Genomic DNA, 26508 nt, shown 5'->3' with positions numbered 1-26508 from the left:
CTGACCGAGTTTGGTTTTTAATGTAAAGATATAGCCAAATCATATTAATATCTGTAGTAAAAAAAAGATGACTTAGAAGAAGCCTACATAACCATAAAGTAAAATGCAATATACGTTTATGACAAGCTATGTACACTCTAACATTGACTTATTCTACAATAGATGTCGTTCAATTGGTAATATTATTTTTTGTCTTCTAATGCATTTTACGGGGAAAGTAATCTAAAAGTAACTGAAAGTAAACCGATTACGTTACCGAGTTTGGGTAATCCCAAAGTTACTTTACTGATTACAGTTTTGGACAGGTAACTAGTATTTGTAACGGATTACATTTAGAAAGCAACCTCCCCAACTCTGGGTATATATGCATATTTGGTTGACATCAAGTAATTTCATAACTGATTAAAAGGTTCTCGGAACGTTTGAAATTTCAATTTGAAAGTCTTCCGGATTTTTGAAAGGGACGGACCAAAGTGTGTAACAGTGTTTACACTCCGTCACGAAATCGAAGCATTTGTACATTTATCTGTCAAACATTTGTCTTTTATTTAGCTAACTAGCTAATGCCCTTTAGTACTTGTATCAATGGAAGACATGGAGCATAATAAGGCACCCTCTGTCATCGATCGGTATTACACTCGATGGTATAAAACAGGTAACTTATTAGCTAACTAGACATATTTTAGCTAACGTAACCAGTGTTCACCATTGACACTGGGTGTCGACATGAGACCAACACGTGTGTTTTGGCTTTGGGTATGGTAGCTAGCCTGACAGCTTTTGCGATGTATTATCATAGAATTTGCAGTTGACTAATTTCTTTAAGAACAGGGCTGGTCCCAAAAACCTCAAATCCGTATCCCTCCTTGTCCATGGTTGCGGACCACGGACGTATTTTTTTAATGAATTAATAAAGTTGTAACGAACGATGTATTCTTCTTTGTGTTTAGATATCAAGGGCAAGGATTGTGAAGACCAGTGCGTTCTTCAGCATTCAAACAGGTAGCTGGCTAAGATAATGTGTTCATGTCCTACTTAAAATTGCCAATGTGCAGCTAATAAACAAAACTGCAACTCATCAACGCGTTACTTTGGGACACAACACTCCCGATGTTGTCCCAAAGCTAATCAACAATTTGCTTTGCTACCTCCACAGACAACATGATTTATTTTCTGTAAATGTAAACATGGCGCTAATGTGTTCCTGTGGATCTCTTTTGACAGAATCTGTGTCATCACCCTGGCAGAGAGTCACCCTATCCTTCAGAACGGGAGGTCAATCAAGAGCATCAACTATCAGATCAGTGCTGGCTGCAGTCGCCTGCATAACAGAGTGTCTGGAAAGTCAAAGAGAGTATGTACCAATGTTTATAAATCCTGGTTTTGAAGATGCTGTGTTTTGGCCATGGAGAGGCTTTGAATCAATGGGTTGGTCATATTGGCACTCTTCAGAAAAGTAGTCCTCTATATTTCATTAAAATGTAGGCTATTTAATGTATTTATTTATTTTTATAGTGGGGAGGGTAACATTAGTACCAAAAAAAACAACTTTAAGAAAGTGTTTTAATATACATTTTTTAAATGTTTAGCTCACCTATAATTTAAAAGTATGCAATAGAATAAACATGGCCCCAAAAAGTGCTGAGCGATTAGTGCTTCTTGAGGTCGGTTCGGTTTCGATTATTTAGGTTGAATGCTGTAACAATACAGAATAAAACAATTAACCAACAATTAACTGCTTATCACTTATTAACCATAAATATTTTAAAGTAAAATAATGTGAATAAATTAAATTGTGTATATTAGATTTTTTATTTTATAACTTTATTATTTAATTCCAAGTCATCATCTCATCTCTATAGAGCTGCTGCCTGACAAAATCACAATGTTTGTAGTTCTTCAAAGGTAATAAGGCATACTTTTATGACTGCTGATGAATACCAACTGTCATTCACTTAGATCATGTATTTGCAGGTAGAGGTGCCTTGCGAAGCAACAGCTGCTCTCTATATCCCCTCACAATTGCCATTCTGCTCAGGCTGCAGCACACTAACCTAATGTAGCAGGCCGGACAAGTAGATGCACAGTGGATTATGGGTATTGTAGTTAATTACCAAGTTATGTGCGTTAATATTGGCCTGTTGGAAACTACAACTCCCTAGGACATCTCACAGTTCAGGCTGGATCTGATTTATCTCTTGAGAAACTGAAATGTGAGCATCGAGCTCACATAAAAAAATAGAATTCAAATTAATGAACCTACTTTTCAATTAATCGATCAGCACTACTAAAAACAAATGTAGACATTAGTAAATGTCTTCTATAGTTAAATAGTTTTTACAATGGTGTGGGAGTGCCAAGTTGGAGGTGTGGTGGCATCAAAACAAATCATTGGTATGTACTGCTAAAACTGAAGTGATGTTTTGTTGTTGTTAATATAGTCTGGTATATTATTACATTTTAGTCATTTAGCAGACACTCTGCAACTTACAGAAGAAATTAGGGTGAAGTGCCTTGAGCAAGGGTACCGACTTTTCACCTAGTCTGCATCAGGATTTGAACTAGCAACCTTTCGGTTACTGGCCCAAAGCTCTTAACGGCGAGGCTACCTGCCGTAAGGATACTCTGGCATATTAGTACTATTATTATATTTTACACTACTATTACATATACTGTGGTATTGACATCCTTTGATTTTCTGACTTGCGACAGTCAAACTAACACGTGTCTTCTTCATTTCCAGGGAGGACAGTTCCTCACTGAGTTCGCTCCTTTGTGTAGAATAACATGTACAGATGGTGTGGAGTACACCATTTACAGGTGATTACAACCTTTGCTGCTCTTGTATTATGATTTTCACCTCTGCAGATAATCTACCCTTTATGGTTAGTGCCATTCACTACTTTAAGATCTTTTTAAATTAGCCTGAATTATAATCCTGGTTAATCTTTTCAGCTGCATAAGAGGTCGGCTATTGGAGGTCAATGAGGATATTCTTGAAAGACCAGAACTTTTACTGGGAAAGGTGAGAAACATTTCCATAAGCTTCATACCAGTTAAAATACATTTTTGGTCAATCTAATGTTCCCTATTTACATATACCCCATTGAGATGGTAAATCACATTACCATTAACATGGCTAACTGTTCCACCTGTCTTTCATGTGTATTTGACCAGCCTTCCACTGAGGGATACATTGCGGTCATCCTCCCTAAAATAGAGGAGAGCAAGACGGTCACTAATGGTCTCCTTAGCAGAGAGGAGTACGAGAGCGTTGTCTCTAAACGGACCAAAAGCACCCAGCCAGAGCCACAGCCGGAGCCAGAGCCAGAGCCATGCTGAGGAATGAGGTCACAGGGACTCCTCATACTCTCCTCAGCCCAGCTGGAGTGACCTTTCCTGGGGCAGCTCTGTTAGAGGGGGTCCCTCGTCTCAGGCCCAGCCCGACCTAGGTACTTATATCACAGCATAGTGCATGCCCCTGTCCAGATATGGACTTATGCCCGTGGTGAATGGCAGTGCAGATATCTGGGGTGCTGGAGGCAATGCACTGTGCCTTTAAGTTCTCTAGCCTCTACCTTACCTGTAGGCAGTCCAGAAATTCAGAGCCAGTTAAGTTTTATGAGATACCTTTTTAAAAATGTTTTGCTCTTTATTATGATCGTTGATGGAACATGACATTTATTTTCAAAGGAGGAAGTCTAAGATATTTCCATTAAGTCAGTTATTAAGTGACTATGTACCAAACAAGCCCACGTTTTTGTTCTGTTAGAAAAATATGTATTTTTTGTTTACTGTACATACCTTAATAAATGACACAATCAAACCTGTTTTAAGAAAAATAATGTTTATTTAGATTTGTGTTCTGTTTATCAATCATTCAACTGTCAAAAGGATAGATGGTCTAAAAGTACATCTGTTTCTGCACATCTGTGGTTTCTTTACTCAACAGAAGATGACATCAGCTACAGCCAAACACAATCAACTCTAAAGCTTTATATGGTTATGCAGTCTTCACACGAACCATTCAGGTTTAGTAGTACCAGAATCGTCACCTCAGTGGCTATAGCTACAGGTAACGCCAACATAGTGTCTTAATGGACCACCACGAGCTGCCAAAACAGCTTCAATTCACCTTGGCATAGATTCTACAAGTGTCTGGAGCTCTATTGGAGGGATGCGACACCATTCCACTAGAAATGCCATCATTTTGTGTTTTGTTAATGGTGCTGTCGCTCCAAAATCTCCCATAAGTGTTCAATTGGGTGGAGATCTGGTGAATTTAAAATATATATATATATATTTTAACCTTTATTTAACTAGGCAAGTCAGTTAAGAACAAATTCTTATTTTCAATGGCGGCCTAGGAACAGTGAGTTAACTGCCTTTTCAGGGGCAGAACAACAGATTTGTACCTTGTCAGCTTTAAAGGGTGTGAGACACACACACCCTTTAAACCCCCTGTGCTCCTTTGAGACCCCTCTTTCAAAGTCACAGATCTCTTCTAGCCATGGTAGCCAAAATACTGGGCAACTGGGCGTTTTGACCCTAAGCATGATGGGAAGTTAATTACTTTATTAACTCAGGAACCACACCTGTGTGGAGGCACCTGCTTTCAATAGAGTTTGTATCTGTCTTTTACTCAAGTGTTTCCTTTATTTTGGCAGTTACCTGTATATATCTGTGCTTCAAGTACCATAATAATACACAATAGCCCACAAGGCAGTCTTAGCCTGCATCCCAAATGACACCCTTTTCCAGTGTTTTCCAAACTAGGGGTCACGAGAGAAACTGGAAAAAAAGAAAATAAATTGTGCTTGGTTCATAGAACAGGGGTCACATCAGTAACTTCCGGTAGCCACTAGATGCAGTTATAAAAATGTTTCTATTTTCTTCCTATAAATGTGGCTCAGTCTTTTGAATGGTTTAAGCTATAAAATATGATGACCCCATCACTGAAAGATAAGACTCTCAGGAACACCTACAATGCCCACGAGCCACACAGGACTAATTAGAACAGCCACTAAATCAGGGGGGGAAATAACATGTTCTTCTCTACACAGAAGATGCATTTCAGTCACTTCAAACCATACTTTAGATTGAAATACTGTCAAAAGTAGTGTCAGACTGATTTGTAATACTGTCGTTGCCCCAATTAAAAAAGTAAACAGACTGATTACATACATTTTTTCAAAATTCTGACCAAAATGGGGTCGCGGGCCAAAATATTTTGCGAAACTAGGTGCACTACTTTTGACCAGAGACCTATGGGCGCTGGTCAAAAGTAGTGCACTGAATAGGGTGCCATTTGGGACATAACCTTAATTACAAGTACACTTCATAAGGAACAGCTACAAAACCACAGTTGATTTGACTCATGCGCTAGGCCAGCAATCTTTTACATGTCTTCTGAAAAATGCATAAGACAGTATACCACAAACACAGAATGTGATTCAATACTCTAAAGACAGTAGAAAGTCAATTGGATAAAATTGTCTCCGCCTCTGCTGAAATGGAGCAATAATAAGAGCCTTATGTTTCAGTCTATTAGCAAGCCAAGTGTCATAATACCCTGATTAAACCATCCATTTACTCTCTTATTTGGCATCAAAGTGAGAGCATTGATTTCACTCAATAATTACTAAACCATGATGGGATTTGGTTGGCGTACAACAGTGAGAGAAACAGCAGAAAGCTGGTCTGCTACCAGATCTGTTTGGGCTGTCCTGCCAACTCCTCATGACAATGGCCATAGGAGTTGATAAGACAACCAAAACTGATCTGGGACCAGGCAATCAGACAGCTGGTTTAACAGCCCAAATCACAGGGATTGATAAAAGGAGATTAAAAGACCTGTCAGGTGATGGCATCATGCACTGGCGATGAATTTCATTACAGCATATTTTTTTAAATATTTGTTCATACATCTGCTGTATTTGGCTGAGATGTGCTACAGGTAACAGTTACACCACAAAGCAAATGGGCTGATTACACTGACAGAGGCACGTGTGAGTGGTGGGTGCACTGCCATTATGTCTGCGTGAGTGACGTTTCATGTATGTCGCCCCCTGGTGGTCGACAATGGTAAGCTCCAACTCTGATAGGTGATACAGGTTAGGGATCAAAGGTCGCTGGACTGGACTACTTGCTCTCCAGGAAAGTGAGGTTGGCCATATGCTGCTCCAGGGATTTGACCCCGAAGCCATTGCTGTTTTTGCCGTTGAGCACGTCGTCTTTGACGGCCGTGGACGACTGCCTGTCCCTCCAGCTTTGTGGAGAACCCAGACTGCTTCTCTCTGACTTATACTGGAGACACAGACACAGGATAAGGTAGAGTAATTACACATTGGAAAATGACCACCATTGATATATTCATCTGTACTTCATCTGTACAAACCCCAGTAAACATTGCTAAGAGGGTGCACTTGAACCACTTGGTAGATGAGCTGATGTCAACTGTGACCTCTCACCTTTTTGACAATCTTGTTACAGACTGGCAGGAGGTAGATCACCACAGTAATGATGGCTCTAGTGTTCTGAATGGAGGAATCCACCTAGAGACAGACAGAGAAAGATTTCGAAAACATGTCAAGGATGGTGGTCTGATAGAATGTAATAATTATGATTACAACATAAAGATCTAGATAATGGTAAAACAAATAATGGTATGTATACATGGGAAAGCTGATGTATACATGGGACACTAGTAAGAATCTAAGAATTACCATCTAAGTTGTCTCACTACAGTGTTTCTAAACCTCTCACTACAGTGTTTCTAAACCTCTCACTACAGTGTTTTTAAACCTCTCACTACAGTGTTTCAAAACCTCTCACTACAGAGTGTTTCAAAACCTCTCACTACAGAGTGTTTCTAAACCTCTCACTACAGAGTGTTTCAAAACCTCTCACTACAGAGTGTTTCTAAACCTCTCACTACAGTGTTTCAAAACCTCTCACTACAGAGTGTTTCAAAACCTCTCACTACAGTGTTTCTAAACCTCTCACTACAGTGTTTCTAAACCTCTCACTACAGTGTTTCTAAACCTCTCACTACAGTGTTTCAAAACATCTCACTACAGAGTGTTTCAAAACCTCTCACTACAGAGTGTTTCTAAACCTCTCACTACAGAGTGTTTCTAAACCTCTCACTACAGTGTTTCTAAACCTCTTACTACAGTGTTTCTAAACCTCTCACTACAGTGTTTCTAAACCTCTTACTACAGTGTTTCTAAACCTCTCACTACAGTGTTTCTAAACCTCTCACTACAGTGTTTCAAAACCTCTCACTACAGAGTGTTTCTAAACTTCTCACTACAGTGTTTCTAAACCTCTCACTACAGAGTGTTTCTAAACCTCTCACTACAGAGTGTTTCTAAACCTCTCACTACAGTGTTTCTAAACCTCTCACTACAGTGTTTCTAAACCAACACTAGACACACCAAACACACACAACCTCCATCTCCTGCTCCATTTAAAAATACTTTTCAGCAATGACCTTTGCCTGATTAAAACACCCTTAATTCCCTTGTGACAGACAGAGTGGACCGATCTGTCTGGCTAATGACAACTTGAGGGGAAAGCCAATGCCCATCTAACAGATCCACATTAATCAGAGAAGCCCAATGGTTGTGTCCCAAATGACACCCTATTCCCAACATAATGCACTACTTTTGACCAGAATCCTATGGGCCCTATTCAAAGCAGTGCACACTATATAGGGAATGGGATGCCATTTGGGATGTACCCCATGTTATTCTCTCTTCTCTCATCCTGATTGTAACCTTTCCCATTAGTACAAGGTGACCAGTGTCAGTAAATCACCGTCCAACAGATTTTAAGAGGTTCATTAAGCTCAGTGTCATTATAGGGTTTAATTTTACAATACTGTTTTTATGATTGACCTCTGTCTGTGAAGCAGTAACAAATGTTTGCCCACTGCTGCCAATGCTGTATTAAGAATGGGTTGACTGTCTCTTATTGTTGCAGTTCATCAATACTCCTTTGCTAGGTTTCTTTTCAGTACATTCTCTCACGCTCCCTATAACCATGGCCATGTCTGAATACCCATACTTGCGTTCTAAATAGTAGGCATTTTAGTTATGCGAAAAAGTTTGTTTTATAGTATGTGCAATTTAGAACATTTTGTACACTTTAAATGCCAGGATGTCATGCTGTATTTTGAGACACGTGTGTCTGACAACAGCTGATAATCAGCTGAAGGGACGCACTGTACCAAAACGAACAAATGGCGGGAATCAACACAATTTTTTATTTATTTATTTCTCCTGTATTTAACCAGGTAGGCTAGTTGAGAACAAATTCTCATTTGCAACTGCGACCTGGCCAAGATAAAGCAAAGCAGGTCGACACATACAACAACACAGAGTTACACATGGAATAAACAAACATACAATCAAAAATACAGTCGAAAAATCTATATACAGCATGTGCAAATGAGGTAGGATAAGAGAGGTAAGGCAATCAATGGGCCATGGTGGCGAAGTAATTACAATATAGCAATTAAACACTGGAATGATAGAATGTGCAGAAGATGAATGTGCAAGTAGAGATACTGGGGTGCAAAGGAGCAAGATAAATAAATAAATACAGTATGGGGATGAGGTAGATTAGATGGGCTATTTACAGATGAGCTATGTACAGGTGCAGTGATCTGTGAGCTGCTCTGACAGCTGGTGCTTAAAGCTAGTGAGGGAGGTAAGAGTCTCCAGCTTTAGTGATTTTTGCAGTTCGTTCCAGTCATTGGCAGCAGAGAACTGGAAGGAGAGGCAGCCAAAGGAAGAATTGGCTTTGGGGGTGACCAGTGAAGTATACCTGCTGGAGCGCTTGCTACGGGTGGGTGCTGCTATGGTGACCAGTGAGCTGAGATAAGGCAGGGCTTTACCTAGCAGAGACTTGTAGATGACCTGGAGCCAGTGGATTTGGCAATGAGTATGAAGCGAGGACCAGCCAACGAGAGCGTACAGGTCACAGTGGTGGATAGTAAATGGGTCTTTGGTGACAAAACGGATGGCACTGTGATAGACTGCATCCAATTTGTTGAGTAGAGTGTTGGAGGTTATTTTGTAAATTACATCGCCGAAGTCGAGGATCGGTAGGATGGTCAGTTTTACGAGGGTATGTTTGGCAGCATGTGTGAAGTATGCTTTGTTGCGAAATAGGAAGCCGATTCTAGATTTAATTTTGGATTGGAGATTTAATGTTTAATGTGAGTCTGGAAGGAGAGTTTACAGTCTAACCAGACACCTAGGTATTTGTAGTTGTCCACATATGATGCTGGACGGGTGGGCAGATGTGGGCAGTAATTGGTTGAAGAGCATGCATTTAGTTTTACTTGCATTTAAGAGCAGTTGGAGACCACGGAAGGAGAGTTGTATGGCATTGAAGCTCGTCTGGAGGTCTGTTAACACATTGTCTAAAGAAAGGCCAGAGGTATACAAAATGGTGTCGTCTGCGTAGAGGTGGATCAAAGAATCACCAGCAGCAAGAGCGACATCATTGATGTATACAGAGAAGAGAGTTGGCCCGAGAATTGAACCCTGTGGCACCCCCATAGAGACTGCCAGAGGTCCAGACAACAGGCCCTCCGATTTGACACACTGAACTCTATCAGAGAAGAAGTTGATGAACCAGGCGAGGCAGTCATTTGAGAAACCAAGGCTGCTGAGTCTGCCAATAAGAATGTGGTGATTGACAGAGTCGAAAGCCTTGGTCAGGTCGATGAATACGGCTGTACAGTAATGTCTCTTATCGATGGCGGTTATGATATCGTTTAGGACCTTGAGCATGGCTGAGGTGCACCTATGACCAGCTCTGAAACCAGATTGCATAGCGGAGAAGGTACGGTGGGATTCGAAATGGTTGGTAATCTGTTTGTTAACTTGGCTTTCGAAGATCTTAGAAAGGCAGGGTCGAATAGATATAGGTCTGTAGCAGTTTGGGTCTAGAGTGTCTCCCTCTTTTAAGAGGGGGATGACCGCGGCAGCTTTTCAATCTATGGGAATCTCAGACGATACGAAAGAGAGGTTGAACAGGCTAGTAATAGAGGTTGCAACAATTTCGGCAGATCGTTTTAGAAAGAGAGGGTCTCAATTGTCTAGCCCGGCTGATTTGTACGGGTCTAGATTGTGCAGCTCTTTCAGAACATCAGCTATCTGGATTTGGGTGAAGGAGAAGTGGGGGAGGTTTGGGTGAGTCGCTGTGGGGGGTGGAGGGCTGTTGATCGGGGTAGGGGTAGCCAGGTGGAAAGCATGGCCAGCCGTAGAAAAACACTTATTGCAATTCTCAATTACTGTGGATTTATCAGTGCTGACAGTGTTTCCTAGCCTTAGTGCAGTGGGCAGCTGGGAGGAGGTGCTCTTATTCTTCATGGACTTTACAGTGTCCCAAAACTTTTTTGAGTTTGTGCTACAGGATGCAAATTTCTGCTTGAAAAAGCTTGCCTTAGCTTTCCTAACTGCTGATATTTGTTGCTTACCACATTTGTTTTTTACGAAACAGTATGTTCTAAACAGTATGTAGTACAATTAGTATACACAGTATGCAGTTTAAGTGAGTAGTAGGCAAGCTAGATTTTGCACAAAGGTTTATTTCAACATGGTAGAACCCTATTTATAGTCATGTGCTCTCCTGGCAATATTTGTATTGTATTCTGTATGACAAATCTAATTAATAAACTAATCCTTGGCGGACTATTGTAACATAGAACTTAAATAAAAGTGGATTTCATTACAAAAACAAATCCAGCCATTGACAACAACACCATAGTTCAACATATTATGTAAAGCTAGTGTATCAATAATAGTAATCAATCAATCAATCAAATGTATTTATAAAGCCTGTATTTATAGTACCTTCTGGAAGGTGGCAGTCTTGCCCTGTACAGGCGCCCTCACCCCCATCTGCAGCTGCTGGCATAAGCCCATAAGCTTCTCCATCTCCGACAGCACTACCACCTTCTCTTCATCCATCAGCTGTTGAAGAGGGATCAGGAGAGAAATATTTAGTATATCAAAACATAAGTCAAAATTTGATGACAAATTAAAGACGTTAAGTTATATGAAAATAAAAGTACAAATGTGATCACCAAAAATGAAATGTAGTTTTAGAAAAAAGTGAAAATGTGATCATAAAGACACATCTAGTTGTGATCACAAAAATAAAAAAGCACAGCAAAGGTATAGGAGGTTAGGATGGAGTAGATGCATTCAAATATAACAGTGCCTAAAGTCTCTTATTTGGGCCCAAAAAAGTGAATGATATTATTGTACATTAGAATAGATCTCTGTAGTACCATTCACATCCTCTGGTAATAATACTAATGAAAGTGTTTCAATTGAAAACATTAAGGCTAATTAGCATAAATAACTTGTGCAGCTGCACAAGCCTGCTTCATTCCAAAGTGGTGGGGAATCGATTAGCCAATGTTTGTTTGAAGTAATTAATCAAACGCTGCTGAGCTGAAGTACTGGATGTGTTGATTATGTATTAGTAGTTTGTGTGTGTGTGCCTGTGTGTGTGTGCATATGCACATTTGCCTGCACACGTGTGTGCATGTGTCTATTAGGTGTTTGGGTGCCCTCTCCAGAGAACAGGGTTAGCCAATGCTGATAACCACATTGCCACTTTCCCCAGAGACGGATGGCAGTCATTAATGTCTGTCAGAGGGGGGCATTTAATTAAACTCCAGGACCTGGGCACTTTGGAGAGAGGGAGGCATGCTAACTTGTTTCTTTGATTTGAGTACAGAGGAAACTGAAACTGGTTAACAGGATTAATTTCCTGCCCTGTGTATGTGATTTACGGTCGTGCAGTAGGCTACCTGAGTGGAGAATCAAATCAAATGTTATTTGTCACGTGCTGAATACAACTGGTGTAGACTTGACCGTGAAATGCTTGTTTACGAGCCCTTCCCAACAATGCAGAGTAACATAAGAGGAAATAGTAACACAAGCAATAAAATAACTTGCAAGAATGGAGGTACACTGAACAAAAATATAAACGCAACATGTGTTGATCCCATGAAATAAAAGATCCCAAAATGCACACAAAGCTTATTTCTCTCAAATTGTGTAAAAATGTGTTTACATCCCTGTTAGTGAGCATTTATCCTTTGCCAAGATAATCCATCCAACTGACAGGTGTGGCATATTATAAGATGATTAAACCTCATGATCATTACACAGATTGACCTTGTGCTGGGGATAATAAAAGGCCACTATAAAATGTGCAGCTTTGTCACAAAATGCCACAGATTGCTGCAGTCAGATGCAATTGGCATGCTGACTGCAGGAATATTCACCAGAGCTGTTTCCAGATAATTGAATGTTAATTTCTCTACCATAAGCCACCTCAAATGTTGTTTTAGAGAATTTGGCATTACATGCAACCGCAGACCACGTGTAACCACGCCAGCCCAGGACCTCCACATCCGGCTTCACTACCGCAGACCACGTGTAACCACGCCAGCCCAGGACCTCCACATCTGGCTTCTTCACCTACGGGATTGTCTGAGAACAGCCACCTGAACTGATTCAACTGTGGGTTTGCACAACCAAATCATTTCTGCACAAACTGTCAGAAACTGTCTCAGGGAAGCTCATCTGCATACTCGTTATCCTCACCAGGGTCTTGACCTGACTACAGTTCGGCTTACCTTCGATGGCCAACTGGATAAGTGTGCTCTTCATAGATTAATCCCGGTTTCAACTGTACCGGGCAGATGGCAGACAGCGTGTATGGCGTTGTGTGGGCAACCGGTTTGCTGATGTCAATGTTGTGAACAGTGTGCCCCATGATGGCATGATAATGCGCAGCTTCATGTCAAAAGGATCTGTACACAATTCCTGGAAACTGAAAATATCCCAGTTCTTCCATGGCCTACATACTCAGACATGTCACACATTCAGCATGTTTGTGATGCTCTGGCTCGATGTGCACGACAGCGTGTCCCAGTTTCTGCAAATATCCATCAATTTCGCACAGCCATTGAAGAGGAGGGGACAACATTCCACAGGCCACAATCAACAGCCTGATTAAATCTATGTGAAAGAGATGTGTCACACTGCATGGGGAAAATGGTGGTCACAACAGACACAGACTGCTTTTCTGATCCACGCCCCTACCTTTTTTGTAAAGTATCTGTGACAAACATATGCATATCTGTATTCCCAGTCATGTGAAATCCATAGATTTCAATTGACTGATTTTCTTATATGAACTGTAACTCAGTAAAATCTCTGAAATTGTTGCATGTTGCGTTTATATTTTGGTTCAATATATACAGGTAGTACCAGTACCAGATCAATGTGCAGAGGTACGAGGTACTTGAGGTAGATATGTACATAAAGGAAGGGTAAAGGGACAAGACATCAGGATAGATAATAATAAGGTACTTTAGATATGTACATAAAGGCAGGGTAAAGTGACTAGACATCAGGATAGTTAATAATAAGGTATTTGAGGTAGATATGTACATAAAGGCAGGGTAAAGTGACTAGTCATCAGGATAGATAATAATAAGGTACTTTAGATATGTACATGAAGGCAGGGTAAAGGGACAAGGCATCAGGATAGATACTAATAAGGTACTTTAGATATGTACATAAAGGAAGGGTAAAGGGACTAGTCATCAGGATAGATAATAATAAGGTATTTGAGGTAGATATATACATAAAGGCAGGATAAAGGGACGAGTCATCAGGATAGATAATAATAAGGTCTTTGAGGTAGATATGTACATAAAGGCAGGGTAACGGGACAACACATCAGAATAGATAATACTAAGGTATTTGAGGTAGATATGTACATAAAGGCAGGGTAACGGGACAACACATCAGAATAGATAATACTAAGGTATTTGAGGTAGATATGTACATAAAGGAAGGGTAAAGGGACTAGTCATCAGGATAGATAATAATAAGGTATTTGAGGTAGATATATACATAAAGGCAGGATAAAGGGACGAGTCATCAGGATAGATAATAATAAGGTCTTTGAGGTAGATATGTACATAAAGGCAGGGTAACGGGACAACACATCAGAATAGATAATACTAAGGTATTTGAGGTAGATATGTACATAAAGGCAGGGTAAAGTGACTAGTCATCAGGATAGATAATAATAAGGTATTTGAGGTAGATATGTACATAAAGGCAGGGTAAAGGGACAAGGCATCAGGATAGATAATAATAAGGTACTTTAGATATGTACATAAAGGCAGGGTAAAGGGACTAGGCATCGGGATAGATAATAATAAGGTATTTGAGGTAGATATGTACATAAAGGCAGGGTAAAGGGACTAGTCATCAGGATAGATAATTATAAGGTATTTGAGGTAGATATGTACATAAACGCAGGGTAAAGGGACTAGTCATCAGGATAGATAATAATAAGGTATTTGAGGTAGATATATACATAAAGGCAGGGTAAAGGGACAAGGCATCAGGATAGATAATAATAAGGTATTTGAGGTAGATATGTACATAAAGGCAGGGTAAAGGGACAAGGCATCAGGATAGATAATAATAAGGTATTTGAGGTAGATATGTACATAAAGGCAGGGTAAAGTGAATGCATCAGGAAAGATAATAATACGGTATTTGAGGTAGATATGTACATAAAGGCAGGGTAAAGTGAATGCATCAGGATAGATAATAATACGGTATTTGAGGTAGATATGTACATAAAGGCAGGGTAAAGTGAATGCATCAGGATAGATAATAATAAGGTATTTGAGGTAGATATATACATAAAGGCAGGGTAAAGTGAATGCATCAGGATAGATAATAATACGGTATTTGAGGTAGATATGTACTTAAAGGCAGGGTAAAGGGACTAGGCATCAGGATAGATAATAATAAGGTATTTGAGGTAGATATATACATAAAGGCAGGGTAAAGTGAATGCATCAGGATAGATAATAATACGGTATTTGAGGTAGATATGTACTTAAAGGCAGAGTAAAGTGACTAGTCATCAGGATAGATAATAATAAGGTATTTGAGGTAGATATGTACTTAAAGGCAGGGTAAAGGGACAAGGCATCAGGATAGATAATAATAAGGTATTTGAGGTAGATATGTACTTAAAGGCAGGGTAAAGTGAATGCATCAGGATAGATAATAATACGGTATTTGAGGTAGATATGTACTTAAAGGCAGAGTAAAGTGACTAGTCATCAGGATAGATAATAATAAGGTATTTGAGGTAGATATGTACTTAAAGGCAGGGTAAAGGGACTAGGCATCAGGATAGATAATAATAAGGTATTTGAGGTAGATATATACATAAAGGCAGGGTAAAGTGAATGCATCAGGATAGATAATAATACGGTATTTGAGGTAGATATGTACTTAAAGGCAGGGTAAAGGGACTAGGCATCAGGATAGATAATAATAAGGTATTTGAGGTAGATATATACATAAAGGCAGGGTAAAGTGAATGCATCAGGATAGATAATAATACGGTATTTGAGGTAGATATGTACTTAAAGGCAGAGTAAAGTGACTAGTCATCAGGATAGATAATAATAAGGTATTTGAGGTAGATATGTACTTAAAGGCAGGGTAAAGGGACTAGGCTTCAGGGTAGATAATAATAAGGTAGTTGAGGTAGATATGTACTTAAAGGCAGGGTAAAGTGACTAGTCATCAGGGTAGATAATAATAAGGTAGTTGAGGTAGATATGTACTTAAAGGCAGGGTAAAGGGACTAGGTATCAGGGTAGATAATAATAAGGTAGTTGAGGTAGATATGTACTTAAAGGCAGGGTAAAGGGACTAGGCTTCAGGGTAGATAATAATAAGGTAGTTGAGGTAGATATGTACTTAAAGGCAGGGTAAAGGGACAGGATCAGGGTAGATAATAATAAGGTATTTGAGGTAGATATGTACTTAAAGGCAGGGTAAAGTGACTAGGCTTCAGGGTAGATAATAATAAGGTAGTTGAGGTAGATATGTACTTAAAGGCAGGGTAAAGGGACTAGGCTTCAGGGTAGATAATAATAAGGTAGTTGAGGTAGATATGTACTTAAAGGCAGGGTAAAGTGACTAGTCATCAGGGTAGATAATAATAAGGTAGTTGAGGTAGATATGTACTTAAAGGCAGGGTAAAGGGACTAGGTATCAGGGTAGATAATAATAAGGTAGTTGAGGTAGATATGTACTTAAAGGCAGGGTAAAGGGACTAGGCTTCAGGGTAGATAATAATAAGGTAGTTGAGGTAGATATGTACTTAAAGGCAGGGTAAAGGGACAGGATCAGGGTAGATAATAATAAGGTATTTGAGGTAGATATGTACTTAAAGGCAGGGTAAAGTGACTAGGCTTCAGGGTAGATAATAATAAGGTAGTTGAGGTAGATATGTACTTAAAGGCAGGGTAAAGGGACTAGGCTTCAGGGTAGATAATAATAAGGTAGTTGAGGTAGATATGTACTTAAAGGCAGGGTAAAGTGACTAGTCATCAGGGTAGATAATAATAAGGTAGTTGAGGTAGATATGTACTTAAAGGCAGGGTAAAGGGACTAGGTATCAGGGTAGATAATAATAAGGTATTTGAGGTAGATATGTACTTAAAGGCAGGGTAAAGTGACTAGTCATCAGGGTAGATAATAATAAGGTAGTTGAGGTAGATATGTACTTAAAGGCAGGGTAAAGGGACTAGGCTTCAGGGTAGATAATAATAAGGTAGTTGAGGTAGATATGTACTTAAAGGCAGGGTAAAGGGACAGGATCAGGATAGATAATAATAAGGTAGTTGAGGTAGATATGTACTTAAAGGCAGGGTAAAGGGACTAGGCTTCAGGGTAGATAATAATAAGGTAGTTGAGGTAGATATGTACTTAAAGGCAGGGTAAAGGGACTAGGCTTCAGGGTAGATAATAATACGGTAGTTGAGGTAGATATGTACTTAAAGGCAGGGTAAAGGGACAGGATCAGGATAGATAATAATAAGGTAGTTGAGGTAGATATGTACATAAAGGCAGGGTAAAGGGACTAGGCTTCAGGGTAGATAATAATAAGGTAGTTGAGGTAGATATGTACTTAAAGGCAGGGTAAAGGGACTAGGCTTCAGGGTAGATAATAATAAGGTAGTTGAGGTAGATATGTACTTAAAGGCAGGGTAAAGGGACAGGATCAGGATAGATAATAATAAGGTATTTGAGGTAGATATGTACTTAAAGGCAGGGTAAAGGGACTAGGCTTCAGGGTAGATAATAATAAGGTAGTTGAGGTAGATATGTACTTAAAGGCAGGGTAAAGGGACTAGGCTTCAGGGTAGATAATAATAAGGTAGTTGAGGTAGATATGTACTTAAAGGCAGGGTAAAGGGACAGGATCAGGATAGATAATAATAAGGTAGTTGAGGTAGATATGTACTTAAAGGCAGGGTAAAGGGACTAGGCTTCAGGGTAGATAATAATAAGGTAGTTGAGGTAGATATGTACTTAAAGGCAGGGTAAAGGGACTAGGCTTCAGGGTAGATAATAATACGGTAGTTGAGGTAGATATGTACTTAAAGGCAGGGTAAAGGGACAGGATCAGGATAGATAATAATAAGGTATTTGAGGTAGATATGTACTTAAAGGCAGGGTAAAGGGACTAGGCTTCAGGGTAGATAATAATACGGTAGTTGAGGTAGATATGTACTTAAAGGCAGGGTAAAGGGACAGGATCAGGGTAGATAATAATAAGGTATTTGAGGTAGATATGTACTTAAAGGCAGGGTAAAGGGACAGGATCAGGATAGATAATAATAAGGTAGTTGAGGTAGATATGTACTTAAAGGCAGGGTAAAGGGACTAGGCTTCAGGGTAGATAATAATACGGTAGTTGAGGTAGATATGTACTTAAAGGCAGGGTAAAGGGACAGGATCAGGGTAGATAATAATAAGGTATTTGAGGTAGATATGTACTTAAAGGCAGGGTAAAGGGACAGGATCAGGATAGATAATAATAAGGTAGTTGAGGTAGATATGTACTTAAAGGCAGGGTAAAGGGACTAGGCTTCAGGGTAGATAATAATACGGTAGTTGAGGTAGATATGTACTTAAAGGCAGGGTAAAGGGACAGGATCAGGGTAGATAATAATAAGGTAGTTGAGGTAGATATGTACTTAAAGGCAGGGTAAAGGGACAGGATCAGGATAGATAATAATAAGGGATTTGAGGTAGATATGTACTTAAAGGCAGGGTAAAGGGACAGGATCAGGATAGATAATAATAAGGTAGTTGAGGTAGATATGTACTTAAAGGCAGGGTAAAGGGACAGGATCAGGATAGATAATAATAAGGTAGTTGAGGTAGATATGTACTTAAAGGCAGGGTAAAGGGACTAGGCTTCAGGGTAGATAATAATAAGGTAGTTGAGGTAGATATGTACTTAAAGGCAGGGTAAAGGGACAGGATCAGGATAGATAATAATAAGGTATTTGAGGTAGATATGTACTTAAAGGCAGGGTAAAGGGACTAGGCTTCAGGGTAGATAATAATACGGTAGTTGAGGTAGATATGTACTTAAAGGCAGGGTAAAGGGACAGGATCAGGGTAGATAATAATAAGGTATTTGAGGTAGATATGTACTTAAAGGCAGGGTAAAGGGACTAGGCTTCAGGGTAGATAATAATACGGTAGTTGAGGTAGATATGTACTTAAAGGCAGGGTAAAGGGACAGGATCAGGGTAGATAATAATAAGGTATTTGAGGTAGATATGTACTTAAAGGCAGGGTAAAGTGACTAGGCTTCAGGGTAGATAATAATAAGGTAGTTGAGGTAGATATGTACTTAAAGGCAGGGTAAAGGGACTAGGCTTCAGGGTAGATAATAATAAGGTAGTTGAGGTAGATATGTACTTAAAGGCAGGGTAAAGTGACTAGTCATCAGGGTAGATAATAATAAGGTAGTTGAGGTAGATATGTACTTAAAGGCAGGGTAAAGGGACTAGGTATCAGGGTAGATAATAATAAGGTATTTGAGGTAGATATGTACTTAAAGGCAGGGTAAAGTGACTAGTCATCAGGGTAGATAATAATAAGGTAGTTGAGGTAGATATGTACTTAAAGGCAGGGTAAAGGGACTAGGCTTCAGGGTAGATAATAATACGGTAGTTGAGGTAGATATGTACTTAAAGGCAGGGTAAAGGGACTAGGCTTCAGGGTAGATAATAATACGGTAGTTGAGGTAGATATGTACTTAAAGGCAGGGTAAAGGGACAGGATCAGGATAGATAATAATAAGGTAGTTGAGGTAGATATGTACATAAAGGCAGGGTAAAGGGACTAGGCTTCAGGGTAGATAATAATAAGGTAGTTGAGGTAGATATGTACTTAAAGGCAGGGTAAAGGGACTAGGCTTCAGGGTAGATAATAATAAGGTAGTTGAGGTAGATATGTACTTAAAGGCAGGGTAAAGGGACAGGATCAGGATAGATAATAATAAGGTATTTGAGGTAGATATGTACTTAAAGGCAGGGTAAAGGGACTAGGCTTCAGGGTAGATAATAATAAGGTAGTTGAGGTAGATATGTACTTAAAGGCAGGGTAAAGGGACAGGATCAGGATAGATAATAATAAGGTAGTTGAGGTAGATATGTACTTAAAGGCAGGGTAAAGGGACTAGGCTTCAGGGTAGATAATAATAAGGTAGTTGAGGTAGATATGTACTTAAAGGCAGGGTAAAGGGACTAGGCTTCAGGGTAGATAATAATACGGTAGTTGAGGTAGATATGTACTTAAAGGCAGGGTAAAGGGACAGGATCAGGATAGATAATAATAAGGTATTTGAGGTAGATATGTACTTAAAGGCAGGGTAAAGGGACTAGGCTTCAGGGTAGATAATAATACGGTAGTTGAGGTAGATATGTACTTAAAGGCAGGGTAAAGGGACAGGATCAGGGTAGATAATAATAAGGTATTTGAGGTAGATATGTACTTAAAGGCAGGGTAAAGGGACAGGATCAGGATAGATAATAATAAGGTAGTTGAGGTAGATATGTACTTAAAGGCAGGGTAAAGGGACTAGGCTTCAGGGTAGATAATAATACGGTAGTTGAGGTAGATATGTACTTAAAGGCAGGGTAAAGGGACAGGATCAGGGTAGATAATAATAAGGTATTTGAGGTAGATATGTACTTAAAGGCAGGGTAAAGGGACAGGATCAGGATAGATAATAATAAGGTAGTTGAGGTAGATATGTACTTAAAGGCAGGGTAAAGGGACTAGGCTTCAGGGTAGATAATAATACGGTAGTTGAGGTAGATATGTACTTAAAGGCAGGGTAAAGGGACAGGATCAGGGTAGATAATAATAAGGTAGTTGAGGTAGATATGTACTTAAAGGCAGGGTAAAGGGACAGGATCAGGATAGATAATAATAAGGTATTTGAGGTAGATATGTACTTAAAGGCAGGGTAAAGGGACAGGATCAGGATAGATAATAATAAGGTAGTTGAGGTAGATATGTACTTAAAGGCAGGGTAAAGGGACAGGATCAGGATAGATAATAATAAGGTAGTTGAGGTAGATATGTACTTAAAGGCAGGGTAAAGGGACTAGGCTTCAGGGTAGATAATAATAAGGTAGTTGAGGTAGATATGTACTTAAAGGCAGGGTAAAGGGACAGGATCAGGATAGATAATAATAAGGTATTTGAGGTAGATATGTACTTAAAGGCAGGGTAAAGGGACTAGGCTTCAGGGTAGATAATAATACGGTAGTTGAGGTAGATATGTACTTAAAGGCAGGGTAAAGGGACAGGATCAGGGTAGATAATAATAAGGTATTTGAGGTAGATATGTACTTAAAGGCAGGGTAAAGGGACAGGATCAGGATAGATAATAATAAGGTAGTTGAGGTAGATATGTACTTAAAGGCAGGGTAAAGGGACTAGGCTTCAGGGTAGATAATAATACGGTAGTTGAGGTAGATATGTACTTAAAGGCAGGGTAAAGGGACAGGATCAGGGTAGATAATAATAAGGTATTTGAGGTAGATATGTACTTAAAGGCAGGGTAAAGGGACAGGATCAGGATAGATAATAATAAGGTAGTTGAGGTAGATATGTACTTAAAGGCAGGGTAAAGGGACTAGGCTTCAGGGTAGATAATAATACGGTAGTTGAGGTAGATATGTACTTAAAGGCAGGGTAAAGGGACAGGATCAGGGTAGATAATAATAAGGTAGTTGAGGTAGATATGTACTTAAAGGCAGGGTAAAGGGACAGGATCAGGATAGATAATAATAAGGTATTTGAGGTAGATATGTACTTAAAGGCAGGGTAAAGGGACAGGATCAGGATAGATAATAATAAGGTAGTTGAGGTAGATATGTACTTAAAGGCAGGGTAAAGGGACTAGGCTTCAGGGTAGATAATAATAAGGTAGTTGAGGTAGATATGTACTTAAAGGCAGGGTAAAGGGACAGGATCAGGATAGATAATAATAAGGTAGTTGAGGTAGATATGTACTTAAAGGCAGGGTAAAGGGACTAGGCTTCAGGGTAGATAATAATAAGGTAGTTGAGGTAGATATGTACTTAAAGGCAGGGTAAAGGGACAGGATCAGGGTAGATAATAATAAGGTATTTGAGGTAGATATATACATAAAGGCAGGGTAAAGGGACTAGGCTTCAGGGTAGATAATAATAAGGTAGTTGAGGTAGATATGTACTTAAAGGCAGGGTAAAGGGACTAGGCTTCAGGGTAGATAATAATAAGGTAGTTGAGGTAGATATGTACATAAAGGCAGGGTAAAGGGACAGGATCAGGATAGATAATAATAAGGTAGTTGAGGTAGATATGTACTTAAAGGCAGGGTAAAGGGACAGGATCAGGATAGATAATAATACGGTAGTTGAGGTAGATATGTACTTAAAGGCAGGGTAAAGGGACTAGGCTTCAGGGTAGATAATAATAAGGTAGTTGAGGTAGATATGTACATAAAGGCAGGGTAAAGGGACTAGGCTTCAGGGTAGATAATAATAAGGTAGTTGAGGTAGATATGTACTTAAAGGCAGGGTAAAGGGACTAGGCTTCAGGGTAGATAATAATAAGGTAGTTGAGGTAGATATGTACATAAAGGCAGGGTAAAGGGACTAGGCTTCAGGGTAGATAATAATAAGGTAGTTGAGGTAGATATGTACTTAAAGGCAGGGTAAAGGGACTAGGCTTCTGGATAGATAATAATAAGGTAGTTGAGGTAGATATGTACTTAAAGGCAGGGTAAAGGGACAGGATCAGGATAGATAATAATAAGGTATTTGAGGTAGATATGTACTTAAAGGCAGGGTAAAGGGACTAGGCTTCAGGGTAGATAATAATAAGGTAGTTGAGGTCGATATGTACTTAAAGGCAGGGTAAAGGGACTAGGTATCAGGGTAGATAATAATACGGTAGTTGAGGAAGATATGTACTTAAAGGCAGGGTAAAGGGACAGGATCAGGATAGATAATAATAAGGTAGTTGAGGTAGATATGTACTTAAAGGCAGGGTAAAGGGACTAGGCTTCAGGGTAGATAATAATACGGTAGTTGAGGTAGATATGTACTTAAAGGCAGGGTAAAGGGACAGGATCAGGATAGATAATAATAAGGTAGTTGAGGTAGATATGTACTTAAAGGCAGGGTAAAGGGACTAGGCTTCAGGGTAGATAATAATAAGGTAGTTGAGGTAGATATGTACTTAAAGGCAGGGTAAAGGGACTAGGCTTCAGGGTAGATAATAATAAGGTAGTTGAGGTAGATATGTACTTAAAGGCAGGGTAAAGGGACTAGGCTTCAGGGTAGATAATAATAAGGTAGTTGAGGTAGATATGTACTTAAAGGCAGGGTAAAGGGACTAGGCTTCAGGGTAGATAATAATAAGGTAGTTGAGGTAGATATGTACTTAAAGGCAGGGTAAAGGGACTAGGCTTCAGGGTAGATAATAATAAGGTAGTTGAGGTAGATATGTACTTAAAGGCAGGGTAAAGGGACTAGGCTTCAGGGTAGATAATAATACGGTAGTTGAGGTAGATATGTACTTAAAGGCAGGGTAAAGGGACAGGATCAGGGTAGATAATAATAAGGTAGTTGAGGTAGATATGTACTTAAAGGCAGGGTAAAGGGACAGGATCAGGATAGATAATAATAAGGTAGTTGAGGTAGATATGTACTTAAAGGCAGGGTAAAGGGACAGGATCAGGATAGATAATAATAAGGTAGTTGAGGTAGATATGTACTTAAAGGCAGGGTAAAGGGACTAGGCTTCAGGGTAGATAATAATACGGTAGTTGAGGTAGATATGTACTTAAAGGCAGGGTAAAGGGACAGGATCAGGGTAGATAATAATAAGGTAGTTGAGGTAGATATGTACTTAAAGGCAGGGTAAAGGGACAGGATCAGGATAGATAATAATAAGGTATTTGAGGTAGATATGTACTTAAAGGCAGGGTAAAGGGACAGGATCAGGATAGATAATAATAAGGTAGTTGAGGTAGATATGTACTTAAAGGCAGGGTAAAGGGACTAGGCTTCAGGGTAGATAATAATAAGGTAGTTGAGGTAGATATGTACTTAAAGGCAGGGTAAAGGGACAGGATCAGGATAGATAATAATAAGGTAGTTGAGGTAGATATGTACTTAAAGGCAGGGTAAAGGGACTAGGCTTCAGGGTAGATAATAATAAGGTAGTTGAGGTAGATATGTACTTAAAGGCAGGGTAAAGGGACAGGATCAGGGTAGATAATAATAAGGTATTTGAGGTAGATATATACATAAAGGCAGGGTAAAGGGACTAGGCTTCAGGGTAGATAATAATAAGGTAGTTGAGGTAGATATGTACTTAAAGGCAGGGTAAAGGGACTAGGCTTCAGGGTAGATAATAATAAGGTAGTTGAGGTAGATATGTACATAAAGGCAGGGTAAAGGGACAGGATCAGGATAGATAATAATACGGTAGTTGAGGTAGATATGTACTTAAAGGCAGGGTAAAGGGACTAGGCTTCAGGGTAGATAATAATAAGGTAGTTGAGGTAGATATGTACATAAAGGCAGGGTAAAGGGACTAGGCTTCAGGGTAGATAATAATAAGGTAGTTGAGGTAGATATGTACTTAAAGGCAGGGTAAAGGGACTAGGCTTCTGGATAGATAATAATAAGGTAGTTGAGGTAGATATGTACTTAAAGGCAGGGTAAAGGGACAGGATCAGGATAGATAATAATAAGGTATTTGAGGTAGATATGTACTTAAAGGCAGGGTAAAGGGACTAGGCTTCAGGGTAGATAATAATAAGGTAGTTGAGGTCGATATGTACTTAAAGGCAGGGTAAAGGGACTAGGTATCAGGGTAGATAATAATACGGTAGTTGAGGAAGATATGTACTTAAAGGCAGGGTAAAGGGACAGGATCAGGATAGATAATAATAAGGTAGTTGAGGTAGATATGTACTTAAAGGCAGGGTAAAGGGACTAGGCTTCAGGGTAGATAATAATACGGTAGTTGAGGTAGATATGTACTTAAAGGCAGGGTAAAGGGACAGGATCAGGATAGATAATAATAAGGTAGTTGAGGTAGATATGTACTTAAAGGCAGGGTAAAGGGACTAGGCTTCAGGGTAGATAATAATAAGGTAGTTGAGGTAGATATGTACTTAAAGGCAGGGTAAAGGGACTAGGCTTCAGGGTAGATAATAATAAGGTAGTTGAGGTAGATATGTACTTAAAGGCAGGGTAAAGGGACTAGGCTTCAGGGTAGATAATAATAAGGTAGTTGAGGTAGATATGTACTTAAAGGCAGGGTAAAGGGACTAGGCTTCAGGGTAGATAATAATAAGGTAGTTGAGGTAGATATGTACTTAAAGGCAGGGTAAAGGGACTAGGCTTCAGGGTAGATAATAATAAGGTAGTTGAGGTAGATATGTACTTAAAGGCAGGGTAAAGGGACTAGGCTTCAGGGTAGATAATAATACGGTAGTTGAGGTAGATATGTACTTAAAGGCAGGGTAAAGGGACAGGATCAGGGTAGATAATAATAAGGTAGTTGAGGTAGATATGTACTTAAAGGCAGGGTAAAGGGACAGGATCAGGATAGATAATAATAAGGTAGTTGAGGTAGATATGTACTTAAAGGCAGGGTAAAGGGACAGGATCAGGATAGATAATAATAAGGTAGTTGAGGTAGATATGTACTTAAAGGCAGGGTAAAGGGACTAGGCTTCAGGGTAGATAATAATACGGTAGTTGAGGTAGATATGTACTTAAAGGCAGGGTAAAGGGACAGGATCAGGGTAGATAATAATAAGGTAGTTGAGGTAGATATGTACTTAAAGGCAGGGTAAAGGGACAGGATCAGGATAGATAATAATAAGGTATTTGAGGTAGATATGTACTTAAAGGCAGGGTAAAGGGACAGGATCAGGATAGATAATAATAAGGTAGTTGAGGTAGATATGTACTTAAAGGCAGGGTAAAGGGACTAGGCTTCAGGGTAGATAATAATAAGGTAGTTGAGGTAGATATGTACTTAAAGGCAGGGTAAAGGGACAGGATCAGGATAGATAATAATAAGGTAGTTGAGGTAGATATGTACTTAAAGGCAGGGTAAAGGGACTAGGCTTCAGGGTAGATAATAATAAGGTAGTTGAGGTAGATATGTACTTAAAGGCAGGGTAAAGGGACAGGATCAGGGTAGATAATAATAAGGTATTTGAGGTAGATATATACATAAAGGCAGGGTAAAGGGACTAGGCTTCAGGGTAGATAATAATAAGGTAGTTGAGGTAGATATGTACTTAAAGGCAGGGTAAAGGGACTAGGCTTCAGGGTAGATAATAATAAGGTAGTTGAGGTAGATATGTACATAAAGGCAGGGTAAAGGGACAGGATCAGGATAGATAATAATACGGTAGTTGAGGTAGATATGTACTTAAAGGCAGGGTAAAGGGACTAGGCTTCAGGGTAGATAATAATAAGGTAGTTGAGGTAGATATGTACATAAAGGCAGGGTAAAGGGACTAGGCTTCAGGGTAGATAATAATAAGGTAGTTGAGGTAGATATGTACTTAAAGGCAGGGTAAAGGGACTAGGCTTCAGGGTAGATAATAATAAGGTAGTTGAGGTAGATATGTACATAAAGGCAGGGTAAAGGGACTAGGCTTCAGGGTAGATAATAATAAGGTAGTTGAGGTAGATATGTACTTAAAGGCAGGGTAAAGGGACTAGGCTTCTGGATAGATAATAATAAGGTAGTTGAGGTAGATATGTACTTAAAGGCAGGGTAAAGGGACAGGATCAGGATAGATAATAATAAGGTATTTGAGGTAGATATATACATAAAGGCAGGGTAAAGGGACAGGATCAGGATAGATAATAATAAGGTAGTTGAGGTAGATATGTACTTAAAGGCAGGGTAAAGGGACTAGGCTTCAGGGTAGATAATAATAAGGTAGTTGAGGTAGATATGTACTTAAAGGCAGGGTAAAGGGACTAGGTATCAGGGTAGATAATAATACGGTAGTTGA

At 39.4% G+C, this 26508-nt stretch overlaps 2 protein-coding genes across 5 annotated transcripts in view; one reads left to right on the top strand and one right to left on the bottom strand.

Annotated features, from left to right (window-relative positions):
• Positions 1-474: 474 nt before the first annotated feature.
• Positions 475-3839, top strand: abitram (actin binding transcription modulator). Its single transcript, XM_064979864.1, has 6 exons — positions 475-655; positions 951-1002; positions 1225-1354; positions 2744-2820; positions 2956-3025; positions 3178-3839. The coding sequence occupies exons 1-6, from the start codon at positions 586-588 to the stop codon at positions 3340-3342; spliced, it is 564 nt and encodes a 187-aa protein (XP_064835936.1). The 5' UTR covers positions 475-585; the 3' UTR covers positions 3343-3839.
• Positions 3827-26508, bottom strand: part of LOC135549675 (alpha-catulin-like) — a 164667-nt gene continuing 141985 nt past the window's right edge. For all 4 annotated transcript variants that reach the window (XM_064979859.1, XM_064979862.1, XM_064979861.1 and 1 more), the window contains exons 17-19: positions 10872-10991; positions 6471-6554; positions 3827-6306 (exon numbers count right to left, since the gene is read on the bottom strand). In XM_064979859.1, the coding sequence (XP_064835931.1) occupies positions 6142-6306; positions 6471-6554; positions 10872-10991 (369 nt within the window). In that variant the 3' untranslated portion in view covers positions 3827-6141. The remainder of the gene's footprint in view (positions 6307-6470; positions 6555-10871; positions 10992-26508) is intronic.

Source organism: Oncorhynchus masou, chromosome 12, assembly GCF_036934945.1.
Source record: "Oncorhynchus masou masou isolate Uvic2021 chromosome 12, UVic_Omas_1.1, whole genome shotgun sequence".
In the NCBI taxonomy this organism is placed as follows: domain Eukaryota; kingdom Metazoa; phylum Chordata; class Actinopteri; order Salmoniformes; family Salmonidae; genus Oncorhynchus; species Oncorhynchus masou.
Note: the sequence above shows the minus strand (reverse complement) of the source record. Positions and strands in the feature narration are given on the sequence as shown.

Bases quoted from the DNA above. Each gene is read 5' to 3' on its own strand.
- abitram (XM_064979864.1), top strand. From the start codon at position 586: ATGGAAGACATGGAGCATAATAAGGCACCCTCTGTCATCGATCGGTAT. The intron at 1,003-1,224 runs GTAGCTGGCTAA...CTCTTTTGACAG, and splicing joins GTTCTTCAGCATTCAAACAG to AATCTGTGTCATCACCCTGG. The intron at 2,821-2,955 runs GTGATTACAACC...TAATCTTTTCAG, and splicing joins GTGGAGTACACCATTTACAG to CTGCATAAGAGGTCGGCTAT.